The sequence below is a fragment of the Pseudoliparis swirei genome, chromosome 6 (assembly GCF_029220125.1).
Source record: "Pseudoliparis swirei isolate HS2019 ecotype Mariana Trench chromosome 6, NWPU_hadal_v1, whole genome shotgun sequence".
NCBI classification, from domain to species: domain Eukaryota; kingdom Metazoa; phylum Chordata; class Actinopteri; order Perciformes; family Liparidae; genus Pseudoliparis; species Pseudoliparis swirei.
The window spans coordinates 22,240,571-22,256,682 of NC_079393.1; the positions used below are offsets into that span (position 1 = coordinate 22,240,571).

Here is a 16,112-nt window from a genome sequence, read left to right on the forward strand (position 1 = left end):
GGAGTGGAGGAACTAAATCTAACAGATGCGTTAAAATTGGGGGCAGGACAGGTATTACAATATTTGAAAGAAACAGGATTAAGCAATAGAATTTAAAGCACTGACATTTTTGAATCTCCCTTTTGTTTTGTTTGTTTTATTGATTTTGTTTTGTGGGTATTTTGTTGGGTTTGGTTTTGTTTGTTTGGTTTTGTAAGGGGATAGGGTACTCTGGTCCACACTCCACTACAGTAGGTGGCGGAAATGCACCGTTCACTGGATGCCATCCGCCTAAAAATTTAAAAAGAAGAAGAAGAAGAAGAGGAAGTAGTTTTTGGCAGGGAACCGACTGTCTGCTATCGTTGCGTTGTCGTGCTATCCAGCTAGCTACTTAGCTCAATCAAACCGCAATACAACCGCTGAAGTGGGGGTCAGGTGAGATTGCACACATTGAATAGGCAACGTTACGGTTCCCCAATTGAGCTCGTTGGTTTTACGACCTCAATAAGTGGTTTCCGGCGACATCGAACCAGCGACGGTAACGTTGGCTAGCTTAGTTGGGCAAATATCAACGATTTTAATTTCCTTTCAATGATTCAAATTGCACATGCAGTGCTTGCAGTTTGTTTTAAAGTCACACAGTGGTGACTTTGTGCTCTATAGTTGACACTTTTGAGCAGCAAACGACGGTGAGATTAGTTTAGCCAGACGGACAGCTTTAGCTTCCCTCTCGCTGTTGCCAGGCAACAGCATTCTCCGCTGGGCGTCTGGGGTAAAGCCTGTAATTACATTAGTGGAGCAAAACCACGCGCTGTCGTCACTGTATCGTATGGCAACTTATTTAGCGCATGTCCTTAAATTATCATATTGCTATCCTAAAACATCTGACACATTAAAGTGCATGTTCCTTTCTGTCGGCGCCTGTCTGTGTGTCAGGGTCTACAGGTGGCACCATGTTGGTCCCTATATTCACACTGAAGCTGAACCACAAGATTAACCCTCGCATGGTGACTGTTGGGAAATTTGATGGAGTCCACCCATGCCTTACTGCAGCCACACAGGCTGGAAAGGTGAGGGAAACATAATGTTGTTGAATTCGTATGACGCAGAAAGTATAGGGCAGAGTGTGGTTTCTGTCTTAGTCTATGAGCATTCTTCCATCTTTGATTTTCTCCGTTATTTGTTTACACATCCCTCTGGTGTGGCCTTGTCATAACATTGTGGAAAGAGAGTGACCACATTCTGAACTTGTATTTACTTGCCTAAAATCAGACATTATTGAGTGGGTGAATTGTCTCCTTGTCTTATGTTCATTACAGCACTTATTCACTTTTGATTTTAGAATACATTTCATGCTTCTACTTACTATAAATCGTGTACACTGTATGTTTCCACCTCATGTCCTGAATTCACTCTGTTTCTCTCTGTTAGGTTTTTATCCATAACCCTCATGCTCGTGGTCAAAGACCTGTGGCCCACCGCCTGAGCCACAGCACACAAGACTCTGACATCTCGCTCCTCAACATCAACCAGGCAGTCACATGTCTGACGGCAGGAACGCTAGGACCAAACACCACTGGGGATACGCTGTTGGTGGGATCCCAGACCAGCCTACTGGCCTATGATGTCCATGACAACGCTGACATTTTCTACAGAGAGGTGAGTATAACTGAGAATAAGAGGAGGGAAACCATTTGGTTGAAGAGGTAGCTCTTTCTGGGATTGAAGTCAAAGACAATGGAAGAATGAAAAGTGTGTATTGTTTATTTTTTATATTTCCAAATCATAAATAACCAAGTTACAATATCGTATTCCTCAATAAAATCATGTATTACTAGTTGCGATATATACAATATTGATGGAGGGTGGAATGAATGAATAAAAAGCAATATTATTATTTTGGTAAACAGTCTTAAGTTTCGTAGAGCCCACGGTGTTACAGTTGTATTCAGGCATGCTGAACAGCAGGTACTGTTGTGTTGTCCAATCTGACCCTGTGATGTTACTGTTGTCTCACTCTTACTAAGATGAATGCAGCACCATTGAAGCCAAAATATATTAATAAGTTTAAATTAATAATAATATCATATCAAAACAACTTTGCATCTATGCTGTTTATGTGGAACTAAATACTTAAAAGACAGAAGAAAAAAAACGTAATTATGGTTCAAGCTGTCGACATGTTGTACAGTATTCCATCTCAAAGGGCCTTGTTTCTGTTTCTTCTGTGTGGGGCTGTAGCTGACGGATGGAGCCAACGCTATTGTGTTGGGGAAACTCGGAAACATCCCAAGACCTCTTGCCATCATTGGAGGGAACTGCGCTTTACAAGGTTTTGACTATGCTGGAAATGACCAATTTTGGACAGTAAGCACAGCAAAGCAACATTTTAATATCAGTGCAGTCTGTCTTACATTCAAGAAGTTAGTTTTATTGAATAGCAATGCAACGCACAACTCATGAGGCTGTGACACCAAAATGTAACTAGTTTGATGAACGACACATTTCCATGTGTTACGTCTCTGCAGACCCAGCTAATTTCCAATATTCTCTCTCACGCTGAATAACTCCTTGTCTAAATTAACTAAATAAATGTATTCATGAATAAATGTCTTGTTTTTAGGTGACTGGCGATAATGTCAGATCTGTGGTACTATGTGACTTCACTGGGGATGGGAAAAATGAGGTAATTCCTGATATGCTATCTTGTTGTCTCTCTCTCCCGTTCATGACATCGCGCTCTACTTTGAAAATGTTAACAGTGGTCTCTGAACTCTAGACATGGGTTAAATGAAAGATTCATTCATATTGACATGATTATTTTTGGATTGAAATAAATTCCGTCAGCTGTATTGTTTTTACAGCTTCTAGTCGGATCGGAGGACTTTGACATCAGAGTATTCAAAGAGGACGAACTTGTGTCTGAGATGACTGAGAACGAGGTAAATGGATGCAATGTGTTTCACTTTTCTCGACGTGTTGACTCCCTATTGTTACCAAAAGTAACAATACTATAGTGGGTTTTTTTAACTTTACGTTATGTTTTGTACAAGGGACAGTCGCACAATAACACTTGGACTCATCATTGCACTGTTACTGGTTTCGCCTCGGTCCTTCTCCCGACAGACAGTAACGGCGCTGTGCCATATGCATGGCAGCAGGTTCGGCTATGCCCTGGCCAATGGCACTGTGGGGGTTTACGACCGCACCGCCCGCTACTGGAGGATTAAGGTACCGGAAAAATACATGATAATGCCGTCTTGGAATTGAGAGGCTAACTGTATTGGAAAAAAATTGGTATTTGCAATTGCCAGTGTTGTAGTCAATGTGTGTTTTTCACTCTCCTATCAGTCTAAGAATCATGCAATGAGCATCCATGCCTTTGACCTGAATGCTGACGGGGTGGTTGAGCTCATCACTGGCTGGTCCAATGGAAAGGTCAGCTCACAACCTAGCAGGCCTCGGGACATCCTCTCACACTTCAGAAAGGCCATTAGTATTTAGATTTTGGGACACAAAAAGTAATTAATTTCTACAGTATCTTGAGTTTGTCTTCAGTGTTGATCACGTTCTCTCTTTATTTCAGATTGATGCTCGTAGTGACCGCACAGGCGAGGTCATTTTTAAAGACAACTTTTCCTCTTCTGTGGCCGGGGTGGTGGAGGGAGACTACAGGTTGGATGGACAGCAACAACTTATCTGCACCTCCACAGAGGGAGAAGGTATGTTGTTTAGCTGTCTGCCTGTGTGGTTTTTGTCCACATATGAATATAAAAAGAAATGTTGGAAATGGTTAAATTGAGACCATCCTGTGTATAACTGGAAGAACTCCCTAGCAACTATCTGAAGGAGGAGAGTAATGTGTGTTTCTGCATATTCCCATACTTTTTAGTTAACCCAAATTACTAAATGTTGGAGTGATGTCACCTGATACTAATGGAGATTTATTTAATTGTTTTGGTGCATTGGTGATTCTCTGAACTTTTTTTGATCAAGTGCAACTAGCACATCATTATGTCCCGATCCTGAGTACATCAGTTCATCTGAAGATACTGAAAACTAATAACATCCACATTACCGGTACTGTCAGCTTCAACTGTACTGTAAGCTTAATTCAGACAGAGCATGCTGAACATGATTTGGTTACCATTTAAGCTCGGATAAGAATGTCATCAGTGGTGTACATGGTGTGTATCTTGTAGTCCGTGGTTACCTGCCAGCCAGTAAAGAACTTAAAGGGAATCTGATGGACTCCAGTGCGGAACAGGACCTCATTAGAGAGCTCAGCCAACGCAGACAGAATCTGTTGCTGGAGCTACGCAACTATGAAGAAAATGCCAAGGTACATATATATTATATATGTATGTATACTATATATATATATATATATATATATATAATTATAGTATTGTATAATCGCAGATGAGCAAATTCCCTTTTTTCCCCTTCATTTTAGTCTTGTCATAATTCTGCTGTGTCACTGTGTTTCAGAGACAGCAGACTTCATACAGATTAATTGACATGTGGCTGTATATTAATTGATATTCTAACACCCACACACACTGTATTATTGTTCCAGGGTGTGTCGGAGACAAACAGTGGGATGGGTGTCATACCAGCCAACACTCAGCTCCAGACAGCGCTGTCAGTGAGACCTGCTACAGATGCTCAGAAAGGTCATGTAGAGCTCAGCATTTCAACACCAAATGGTAGAGTGGACTAAAACTTATGCTGAGAATTTCAAGTATGTTAAGGATAAGGTAAATACTCAATAGCGCCCAGTCCCTGAACTTCTTCTTTATCCTCTCCAGAAACCATCATTCGTGCAGTGCTAATCTTCGCGGAGGGGATATTTGAGGGAGAGAGTCACGTTGTCCACCCCAGCGCTCAGAACCTGTCGGGCTGTGTCCGAGTCCCCATTGTCCCCCCAAAAGATATACCAGTAGATCTGCACATCAAAGCCTTTGTTGGAGGGAAAACTAGGTAGGATGTGTGAGTAAGTAAAGTATGTGTGCTGGCATATAATTAACCACCTTCTCTGCACTTCATTCTTTTTGTCTTCTGCAGCACCCAATTCCACGTGTTTGAAATTACTCGTCAGCTACCTCGTTTTTCCATGTATGACATGACAGTTGACTCCTCAGCTGCTCAGCCCACTGGAAGGGTCACCTTCAGCATCAACGACCGACCACAGAGGGTAGGCTGTCAGAGTTTGTGATCAGTCCCAGAGCATGTGTAAGGCAACAACATCCGATATATGTTTGCTAATTAAAAGTTTGTGTGTGTGTGTGTGTGTGTGTGTGTGTGTGTGTGTGTGTGTGTGTGTGTGTGTGTGTAGGTGGTGATGTGGCTGAATCAGAACTTCTTGCTTCCAGAAGGAGTAGACAGCCCGGACATCACTTTTAATTCTCTAAGAGGAGAGGGACTGTTGTCTATCAGTATGGCGAGCAATGGACAAGTACAAACAACTATTATAATGTTTATATACACTACCGTTCAAAAGTTTGGGGTCACTTAGAAATGTCTTTATTTTTCAAAGAAAAGCACTGTTTTTTCAATAAAGATAACATTAATCAAAAATACACACTATACATTGTTAATGTGGTAAATGACTATTCTAGGTGGAAACGTCTGGTTTCTAATGAAATATCTCCATAGGTGTATAGAGGCCCATTTCCATCAACTATCACTCCAGTGTTCTAATGGTACATTGTGTTTGCTAATCGCCTTAGAAGACTAATATCTGATTAGAAAACCCTTGTGCAATTATGTTAGCACAGCTGAAAACAGTTATGCTGGTGATATAAGCTATACAACTGGCCTTCCTTTGAGCTTGAAATTTGAAGAACAAAATTAATACTTCAAATATTTATCATTATTTCTAACCTTGACTATATTTTCTATTCAATTTTCAATTCATTTGATAAATAAAAGTGAGTTTTCATGGAAGACACAAAATTGTCTGGATGACCCCAAACTTTTGAACGGTAGTGTATATTAAGGCTACATTTTGACCATGTACACATCTTGTTCTTACCTTGAGAAGACTCAGCAAAACATTGGTGTTAGTTTGCATGAAGTTACAATAGCCACTGACATATCATTTTAAAAATGAGATGCTTAATTAATGGTTAATTTGCCCAAACAGATCACTCTGAGTACCGATGACATTGAACTGGCAGGAGATCTGGTCCAATCACTTGCCGCCTTCCTGGCAATAGAGGACTTGTCAGCAGAAGCAGACTTCCCCGGATACTTTGAGGAGCTACACACTACACTCACTGAGGTTTGGCTTTAATGATATTGAACCCTCTCCTGTCAAAAAACATTTCATGCCGTCTATTCCACTAATATTCCAAAACATACCTTCCATCCATCCCCACATATACATGTACTGTACAATATGACTCCAACTGCATCCTGCGTAAAAGGCTGGAGAAGGCTAAGAGAAGTCATGGAGCACAAGATAAATTCATTGTGTATTTGTCAGGAGAGAGAATGTAGTTGTTGTTATTGTTGTTGCTGTGGTTTCATGGTCAGTCCTAAATATCTGCATTCCAGGTGGATGAGTTCCACTCTGTCCATCAGAAGTTAACTGCAGCCATGGCCGACCACTCCAACTACATCAGGAACATGCTGGTGCAAGCAGAGGATGCTCGCCTTATGGGCGTCATGTGAGTACACGTGATACACATGCAGTATATTGAACTGATCCCATCTATAATCCTTGTCAAACACTATATGTGATATACTGGCAACACATAGACAATGCTTTGAAGTCTCTCTGTTGGATGAATACATTTTTGGTTGCATTCAATTGAGGTCTGCCGCTCCCAAAAGCTATGCTAATGTGCATGCTTGTTTAAAGGCATCACATAGAAAATGCCATCAGCAGACCCTCACTAAAAGGCAGTTGAAAATTGGCATAGATTTCCTTAAATGTTACCATGACAATTCAAAATATCTCCTGGAAAACTCTTAACTAGTGATTTCTGAAACAAAAGAACGATCGTATCAAAAGCATGAAGAACAAACACACAGTTGTAAATGTATTAGGTACACCTGGATGAAGCTAATACAGTCTAGACTCCATGCAACGTCCTACATCCTTCTTGAATGTTATAATATTCAGTATTCTTGAAACAGTTTTTAGAGTTTAAAACGTTATGGACATTTTTGTCTTCTGCTGAATTGTATTATGTTATAATGAAAGGTGATTCTCATACTTAATGCACCCTCATGGATATACGTGATGGACAACATACTAAAGAAGGCCTTTTAGTATAAAACGTTACAATCCAACTGCACCACAAAACTCCAGAATGACCCCAACATTGAATCGACACCTCAACAAAAACAGTTTCAACAAAAACTTGGAACTGAATGTCTGTTTTCGATAATAGCGCTATAAATATTTTCTTTTACTCCACAACATAACCGACTCACTGTTTCTCTTCCTTTCCCTCATACTGTATCTGTGATGTTCTCCCTTGCCCTCTTTAGGACAACGATGAAGAAGCGCTACAGAGAGCTGTACGACCTGAATAGGGATCTGATCAACGAGTATAAAATCCGCTCTAACAACCACAATGCATTACTTGCCTGTCTCAAGGCTGTCAACCAGGCCATACAGCGGGCTGGTAGACTCAGAGGTAGGTGTGTGTGTGTGTGTGTGTGTGTGTCTTTGCGACTACAAATGCTTTGCAGAGTACTTGAATATGGCTCACCACAGCTACCAGACTGCAAAGCCTCTATTTCAGTGTCTCCCTCTTGGCTCTGAGATGTAGCTGTCATAACGTAGTAGTTATAAACATTAAGCCTCAAAACATCAAGCAACTAGAATGGGCACTCGGTAGAGCGCATACCTTCGCATATCACAAGATTGGGCATTGAATTATGAACATTTTGGCATTAGTTGCATGCCAATTGGATACAAATTGACCACGCTATGGTAAAAAGAAGATGTTGACCTTCTCATGACTTTGACCTTTGACCCGATCTATCCCAAATTCTAATCAAATGGTCCCCGGATAATAACCAATCATCCCACTAAATTTCATGCAATTCGGTTTAATACTTTTTGTGTTCTACGAGTAACACGCATACAAATAAATAAATACACGGCGATCAAAACATAACCTTCCGCATTTTCAATGCGAAGGTAATCATTAAAAGCTAATTTCTGCATTTCAGTCAGGACCCTGTATTTATTGTTTGCATAGCTGTTAAGAAACATAACAATCCCACTATTATACATAACAGAGTATATAGGGGGATCCTTAAGAATACAACAAAACAGGCATTTTAAGACAGATTTCCCGATCGAATGTTAACTAACAGCGCTAAGAAGCTGACAGGCGTTTCCCCTTGTGTTGTTCAAACCTGCACACCTGCCTTGTTTCCTAATTTTAATCTGCCTGTCACTATTCCTCCTCACCTTCAGTCGGCAAGCCCAAGAACCAAGTGATCTCTGCCTGCCGAGACGCCATCAAGAGCAATAACATCAACACGCTCTTCAGGATCATGAAAGCTGGCACTGCATCTTCCTGAGGGTGGAATGGACGAAGAGATTGAAAGTACAAGCACAACGCACAACTAATCGGCACTGTAGAGTGGAACCGTATCTATTTCAAGCACGGCACCAGCAAAAACCTTCCCCTAGAAGGATGAGACGACAACACACAAGGACATGAAACTGTTGTAGTCGTAATGGATCATTGTTGCCTGGCAGCAACATGTGGTAGTAGCTCCATAATACCATGTTACTGTATGTGAAGTCTTGAAATAGGTCACTGAGATAAAATGCTGACTCCAGGCTTAGTGCGCTTGATCGTCTAAGTTAGTGCAGTGAGAGTTCAGCTGGATCCAAAGAGGGCGTGGAGTGCTTCCCTCAAACTTTCTTTTAAAAGCATTGCAACATATTCTGAGTACAGAGATGCTGCAGAGCAATTAGTTTTAACGCATCGATCTGACTGCTGTCTAAAACTCATGCAAAACAAAACCTCTTTTCTCCAGTTCTACTCTCACTGATGGCATTTCGAGTGAAATATAACGCCCTTTCAGTGGACTAGACGTTGCATATTTGTCTAAGAAACTTATAAACTTCATGGAAGAAACCATTTCCACTGAGACACAAGTTTGTAGGAAAATGTAAGTATCTGCTGGATCGGCCCCATGACTGTTTAGCGGAGCCGACAGAGTGATGTTTAGAGGGAGCACAGCCGGAGCAGCTCCTCTCAGGTGGAGAGTCATGCTGCTGAATCCTGATAGTTGTGTGGGTTGACGGCTCAGATGGACTCAGGTCTCCCAGCTGTTGTGCGTTTGTGTGACGTTTGGAGCCAAAGAAAATTCTTTGAATGATGAATGATGCATGTTACAGAGGACCAATGCTGTCTGTAGATGGAACACAGAGATTGTAAATGTATAATTGTGTCCGTGGCAGAAACTATTATTAAATGATCTTGCATTTTAAAAGTACGTACTTGAGGTTTCCTTTGAATCTGATCTCTGCTGGATTGTAAATTACGGTTCAGCCGGGTTGAACAAAGTGTGGCTGCTGACCCACCAATCCAGAGGGAACATTACAATGAACTGGGAACATGTGGCTTCCAGTGTTTGAACATGCATCTGCCATGCTGTATATGCTGCATATTGTCCAGGCTCTTCTATTGTTGTAACATCATTTATTTGTCAATTAAGCTGTGCCATTACCTAAATCCGGCAGAAATATTCACTTCGTACTTTCCGCTTTTCCAACCTCAACGTTCCTCCTTTCAGTGTAGTTCTGATTGGATGCACACATGTTCACGAGGCTCTGCTGGTTCAGTACAGACGCAGTCGGTAGTCGTAAATTACCGCTGCTCGTGCTGCGCGTGCATGTGCGCTTTCCCGTAAGGTTGACCTAGTAATACATATCTAGCTGGTCTTAATCGCTGACTTGCTTTTAGCCCCAAACTAGAAACAGACATGAATAATTATGCATTCAGAGATCCACACTCTGCACCTCATGTATTCATCTCCTCTCCTCCTGTCTTTATCCTCCCGAGTTGCTGTGTTGGCATCTGGCTTGAAGTCGCTCCGCTCTTTCTTATGTCACGTGGTCAGGCTGAAGGATGAAGATGTTAGGTTCAGGTTCTCCTGGTTTGCTTGTTCATCTGAATACTAGCTCATGAATTCCAATATATTTGTTATACTTTGGATTGACAGACCGGTGGTTTGTTAAGCAATCAGCGTGGTGAGTGATACACACCGTGTTAATGCTCTCTTACCAATAATGATGCCATTTTTATTACATTTAATTTCCAATGTGTTTTGTACTCAGGTTATATGTATGGGCGGATTATGAAACAGTGGGCCACTGGGGCCAGACATGCAACATACCCACCACCTCTCCTATAGGTGCCACATACTCAGACATTGTAGTTGTATAGCCTTATTTGTCTCTCTGTTTTGGATATTTTAGTGGTGTTTTCTTCTTCTCTGGATGTTTTGCCATATAATTAAGGTTATTCATGGTCATGTTGTGTGTCTCTCTCGAGCCAATTTGTGTCTGTGGTTGTTGTTCCCTTTTTTGTGGTCTTTTAGTCTTTTTGCATTTCGTAAGTGTTGTGTAATCTCTTATTGATAAATAGAGAGATAGACACTTTATTCATCTATGTTTGTTGTTGCAGCAAGCAAGCAAAGTGTATTGAAACAAATTATTAAATAGTTGAGGTCTCTGTGGTCATTGCGAGTCTCTTCCCAGTTGGCGTATCTCTTTGAATGACAGACAATGACCAGGGGCCCTGACAATCCCTCAGAGTTACAGATTGTTGTTTGATTAGAGCTAATATTGTCACTTTTCTCACCTTTTTTTACAGAGATGATAACCCTTAAAGTCACTCATTTTATTATTACAAAAAAAGAGTTCATAATTGTCTAGACTTGCAGGTATTCCGTTGACGGCGTATATTTGTATATTCCCTGCAGTACTTGAAGGCAACCATGAGCGCAGCCGGGAGACGACGGGCAGAGAGCAAAGTCACTTTTCTAACCTCCCCTCCGCACACGCACACACACACACACACACACACACAACACACGCACACGCACACGCACAGACACACACGGACATGAACCGTCTCATCTTCCCTCAGTGGGCGTGTGTCCGTCTTTGTATGTGTCGGTGCAGAGGGGAGCCTGTGTTGCAGTTTCACACGTCAGCACAGATGTTTCCAGTTTGAAGTCCTCTTCCGTCTCGCCTGGTAAGTTTAAATGACTTTGCATGAACATGGGAACACTTCATATTAATTGCAGTTATAAAACCAGACGGGCGTTTTGCTGCTGGTGTAAAAACACGCGGAATAGTGTGCGCTTTGTAGATAAATCACAGGCGACTTTCTGACTAGATTGCCCGAGAAGTTTTGTGACGCTGACGTCATGCTTGTGTGAAGTGCTCTAAAATAAATAGCTTCGATTAGATCTCATCATATAACAGGGCGTTATTGAGGGATGTCTGCCAGTGGCATGGACGTTTGGACACGGTGTTCTTCGAGAGAGTTGGTACGGTACCCTTGTTTTCCCTTCGGCCTACATAAGACACTCCCCCTTCTGAGTTATGAATGATGGGAATTAAAACAAATACGTGTTGCTATTTATCAGCAAACAACAACGTCTTGGATTAGTTATATTCTGTTTGTATTATTTGTCCTGGTTATAACTTCGAGGTGATATGAAGAGGTCATGTTCAGAAGCTCAGAATCCAGTCACAGATGGAGGAGGAAGTAGATGATTGGCTATGTATATTACATTAAAATACAATTTTGCCACAGGAACGTGAACAAATAATCTTCCATCGACAAAAGGAGGATCATTTAATATATGAGAAAAAATATGAGAGGGTTTCACAATAGCTTCCTGGGCAGTACACCCTGAGGACAGATGAACGGGGGAAGGGACAAGTAATAATATGTTCTTTGCAACAGGGAGCATCAAAGCTATAGAAATGCATTGTTGTTGTTGTTGATGATGTTGTCCAAAGTGCCTCCACCCTTTGGTGTCTGAGGAGAAGGGGAGGATGGAGCCAGACATGATGGACCATCCAGTGAGAGGAGTCTTTACAAACAAACGGTGAAAGTCTCCACTTCTTCTCCTCAAGTTCTGCAGTTGCCTGCAAACCCCGGTCCGGTCCGGTCCGGTCCGGTCTGCAGAGCGGTTTGAACTGCTCCGGCCCCATTGCACTGCATTCCTGTTCAGTACTGCCCTGAAGATGGTGACACTGAGGAGAATCCTCCACGTGAAGGCAGATGTGTTGTGCACAATGCTGTTACTCGTGTTGTTCTGTCTGCTGCTCTATGCCCACCAGGTAAGGATAGAACCAATCACAAGACAGGGTAGTTAAAAAAAAAAACCTCAAGTATTTCAATTCCCATGTCCAAATCATGTCCATCCATGTTTCCAGGTCATGCTCTCCTCTGGGTGGGACATGCATGTGTGGAAGCTGGAGATCCATGGCTCTACCAGCTCCAGTAGGACGTTGCTTGGCTCGAGCAGAGCCAAAGCAGGCCAGGAGTCTCCAGGGGTATGCGCTGATCTGGTTCAACTTATGACTGTTTATGCGTGTTTGCATGTAGGTATCAAAACAAAAGTGTCTTCATAATGTAAAATAGGGATAATGATAATGGGGGCACGGAAAGATAACACCAAACAGCAGACATGCACATTAAGCAACTAGAGGGGAGTTGCTGTGAGACATGATAGTTGCACTCGTGGCTGAAGGTGGCGAGGACTGTGATGGACGATGTGTCGGGAAAATCCTGTTACAAATCAGTGAAACTGGGCGAGGACGACTGGATGTGATGTGCTGACCTTGAGGTGTTCATCTATGTTTAGTCTTGTCCTCGTTTGTAAGATTAGGGTAGTTCACATCCACAACCAGTGTCAGAGCACTGTACAGTGTGTGCTCTGTGGATATGTATACTGTGTGCAGAGTGCATCAATGTATGTGTGTACTGATCCACAGAGGGTCCAACACATTGTATAATAAACCTGGAAGAGATGAACATGAAGCCTCATAAACAGAAAGGATGATGCTAGTTTTCAATGTAATTGTAGATGTTTAGGTTTTATACTTCTTTTGTACATCACACTTGATATGTTCATTAAGATTACAAGTTTTTACTATCAGAAAGTTGCTCTCAGAAATGTTCTCCATCTTTTGTCTCACATCATTTTTCCAAATTAGCAGCAGACCCCATCTAGCCCGTCAGAGCCACAGCTGCCTCCCTGCAAACTTCAGGCCAAGTCCAAACCTCCGCAGGCCAAGCCCAAACATCAGGTCAAATCTAAGGGGAAGTCTCAATGGAAAAGCCCTGTCCCGACCGCTAAGCCTCTGCCTACTTTGCCACCATTTGACTTTGAGCGCTATCTGAGAGAAAAGGACAACAGAAACTTTAAGCTGCTCATCGACCAGCCAGAGAAATGTCACGTTGGAGCAGCAGCGGAGGAGGAAGGAGGAAGAGAAGCAGGAAGTAAAGGAGGAAGTAAAGGGACTTCCACTGCCCCCTACATGCTCATTGCGGTGAAATCTGTCTCTGCAGAGTTTGATAAACGTCAGGTAAAATAAAACATGTTGTATAAAGGCCTTTGCCAGACAAATATTTGTAACTGGTCAAATTGGCTGTGAATCTGTCTAGAAATTAGACTGTATTTTTCACCCAGGCTATTTTGTGTATCTGAAAGCTTGTTGATTTGATTTCTCCAGCTGTTTGGTTCACTCTCAGTGTTCTCAGTGTTCATAACCTCAGCCAGCAGCTGCCTTCTGATAAACCCGCTGTGCTCTGACGGACCCAGTGCAGCATTCAGCAGCTCAAGAGCCTGATGTTCCTTCAGTTGCTGTAGACCAAATCTAGAGACACGAGTACAGTGAATATTAGACTTACATTTGATAAATATGTCTCAGACGAATGAGAATATTATTCCGCGTCTGCTCATTGAGTACATACATTATTGTTTGCTAACACGCTTCCCCCAGGTGCGTGAACACATATATTAATATTAGTGAATTACTTTCTGAAGACACTTCATACAGTCAAATATTTTTTCTTCTGTTGAGCTGTCATGATGCACATTAATGTGTCTAAATTGATATTAACATGCACAAACTCATTAAAATGTAATATTATTAATGATGATTACTTTCCACTAAAGTTCTGAATTAAATGAGAGTATTCAATCAACACAAGAGTATACATTGTGATACATGTAGATATTAAATAACTTGTATCGTGAAAAGATCTTGGCCATATCGCTCCGCCTTAGGTTGAGGTCCCCCCCCCCCCCCCTACCAAGAACACCTTCACTCCCTTTGGGGAAAACACCAACACAAACTAACAGGCAGGGAGGATTGTCACAAGATTAACACACATTTAACCGAACATTGTATTTCTTTATCTCTTCCTCTCTGCACTCTCTTATGTTTAGGTGGTACGTCGGACTTGGGGTAAAGAGGGACTCTTTCAAGATGGTGTGTTAATCCGGACGGTTTTCCTGCTCGGGGTTCCCAGGAATCGGACTGCTCTACCTCTCTGGGATCGGCTCATGACCTACGAGAGTCAAACCTTTGGGGATATCCTTCTTTGGGACTTTGAGGACACCTTCTTCAACCTGACGCTGAAGGAAATACATTTTCTGAAATGGGTTAACAGCAGCTGTCCTCATGTCAAGTCAGTATTTGCGAGCCTGAATCAAGAGTGTATCTGATTCTTGGTCTTATGCGACTAATCTGATGCTTTTCCAATTATCTCTTTTCATACAGATTCATCTTCAAGGGCGATGCTGATGTTTATGTTAATGTAGAGAATATACTAGAGATGCTTCAAGGTCAAAAGCCCGACCAGGATCTGTTTGTGGGTGATATTATTATCCATGCTAAACCAATTCGAAGGCGCAATTCCAAATACTTTGTGCCAGAGTTTGTTTATGGAGGAGGTTTGTACCCAAATTATGCCGGAGGAGGAGGGTTTGTCATGTCGGGACATACGGCTCGGAGACTCAGCGCTGCCTGTCAACAGGTATTTACACATTTGACAGCTTTAATATGCTTGTATGTCTGTTTTTAAATTGTTTTCCTTAACAATGATTTGCTTCAATTCCAGGTGGAGTTGTTCCCCATTGATGACGTCTTTCTAGGAATGTGCCTCCAGCTGATCGGCGTCAAACCAACACGCCACCAGGGCTTTCGGACCTTTGGAATTCCCCGGCCATCTGCAGCACCCCACCTTCAGACGTTTGACCCCTGTTTTTACAGGGAGCTCATGGTTGTCCACAGCCTCAGTGTTCCTCAGATCTGGCTCATGTGGAACCTCCTGCACGACCCCAGACTGAGCTGCCACAACAGGACGCGGCAGACGTCCTGGCCCTTTAAGTGGAAGGATAAGATGGGAGAAACGGCGGGAGAAGAGAAGGATTATGGCGACAAGCAGGTGTTTATCACGCATGAGTGACTCTGCAAGGCCCATTGGGATCTGCAAGAGCCCCAGTGAGGACAGAATGGTTCAAAAGCAGCATCGATGGCCAACTTGAAAGGCTCGCGTGTCTTCAAAAGCACAGTTGAGTCGTATGAGACTTTATCCAAGATGGTAGATTGTCTTTGAGGAAATGAATTGGCATCGCTCTAATGTGCTTCAGATTGTTCAATAAGGGAAGAGAAGAGAATTTGGGCTTTTGCCACCGAAGCCCATCTGTGTGATCGCACGTACAGGCAGCATGACCGTGATTGTGAGAAGACCATCGAATGTGTAATCTTCAGAATGTATTGTGTTGTAATTGTTTACTCAGAGACGCAGTAAGATCCACGAGGAAAACATAACTGACACGTGGTTAGCTGGTTTAACCCCATCTGACATCAGACTGGTGTGGACAGCCAGGACTGGGAGAGAGTGTTTACGGTTCTCACCTTGAAGAGATGTTCTTCACTCCATTGAGCCGGATTGAGGTACAAACGCACAGTTAGGTTATCTGTTCCCTGAAGAGACAACAAAGACAACATGGGAACCAGCACACACCAAACCGTGAGTTAATGTGTGTGACAGACATTTGAGGAGTCACGTGCACTTTTATGTGAACGCACTTATTAAATGCTACAAAAATATTGA

At 42.3% G+C, this 16,112-nt stretch overlaps 2 protein-coding genes and 1 long non-coding RNA gene across 7 annotated transcripts in view; all 3 read left to right on the top strand.

Annotated features, from left to right (window-relative positions):
* The window catches only part of LOC130195805 (uncharacterized), a 139,422-nt gene that overhangs the window by 39,206 nt on the left and 84,104 nt on the right, over positions 1-16,112 (top strand). The window lies entirely within an intron of this gene.
* Positions 307-10,701, top strand: bbs2 (Bardet-Biedl syndrome 2). Of its 3 annotated transcripts, none has more exons than XM_056417487.1 (18): positions 307-414; positions 916-1,049; positions 1,411-1,638; positions 2,221-2,346; positions 2,603-2,665; positions 2,844-2,921; positions 3,106-3,210; positions 3,331-3,417; positions 3,566-3,701; positions 4,182-4,321; positions 4,559-4,688; positions 4,791-4,962; positions 5,047-5,176; positions 5,318-5,437; positions 6,128-6,265; positions 6,541-6,653; positions 7,483-7,631; positions 8,423-10,701. In XM_056417487.1, the coding sequence occupies exons 2-18, from the start codon at positions 933-935 to the stop codon at positions 8,527-8,529; spliced, it is 2,139 nt and encodes a 712-aa protein (XP_056273462.1). In that variant the 5' UTR covers positions 307-414; positions 916-932; the 3' UTR covers positions 8,530-10,701. The 3 variants fall into 3 exon arrangements, with proteins under 3 accessions (XP_056273462.1, XP_056273464.1, XP_056273463.1); XM_056417489.1 differs by having other exon boundaries at positions 4,559-4,655; XM_056417488.1 differs by having other exon boundaries at positions 315-414; positions 925-1,049.
* On the top strand, positions 10,948-16,112 carry b3gnt9 (UDP-GlcNAc:betaGal beta-1,3-N-acetylglucosaminyltransferase 9). 3 transcript variants are annotated; one of them, XM_056417492.1, is made up of 7 exons: positions 10,948-11,222; positions 12,116-12,322; positions 12,419-12,586; positions 13,205-13,573; positions 14,440-14,681; positions 14,774-15,029; positions 15,114-16,112. In XM_056417492.1, exons 2-7 carry the CDS (start codon positions 12,227-12,229, stop codon positions 15,459-15,461), a joined length of 1,479 nt encoding a protein of 492 aa, XP_056273467.1. In that variant the 5' UTR covers positions 10,948-11,222; positions 12,116-12,226; the 3' UTR covers positions 15,462-16,112. The 3 variants fall into 3 exon arrangements, with proteins under 3 accessions (XP_056273467.1, XP_056273468.1, XP_056273469.1); XM_056417493.1 differs by having other exon boundaries at positions 12,419-12,538; positions 13,202-13,573; XM_056417494.1 differs by having other exon boundaries at positions 12,419-12,538.

Bases quoted from the DNA above. Each gene is read 5' to 3' on its own strand.
- bbs2 (XM_056417487.1), top strand. From the start codon at position 933: ATGTTGGTCCCTATATTCACACTGAAGCTGAACCACAAGATTAACCCT. The intron at 4,322-4,558 runs GTACATATATAT...TTATTGTTCCAG, and splicing joins ACTATGAAGAAAATGCCAAG to GGTGTGTCGGAGACAAACAG. The intron at 4,689-4,790 runs GTAGAGTGGACT...TATCCTCTCCAG, and splicing joins CAGCATTTCAACACCAAATG to AAACCATCATTCGTGCAGTG.
- b3gnt9 (XM_056417492.1), top strand. From the start codon at position 12,227: ATGGTGACACTGAGGAGAATCCTCCACGTGAAGGCAGATGTGTTGTGC. The intron at 12,323-12,418 runs GTAAGGATAGAA...CCATGTTTCCAG, and splicing joins TGCTGCTCTATGCCCACCAG to GTCATGCTCTCCTCTGGGTG. The intron at 12,587-13,204 runs GTAGGTATCAAA...CCAAATTAGCAG, and splicing joins CTGTTTATGCGTGTTTGCAT to CAGACCCCATCTAGCCCGTC.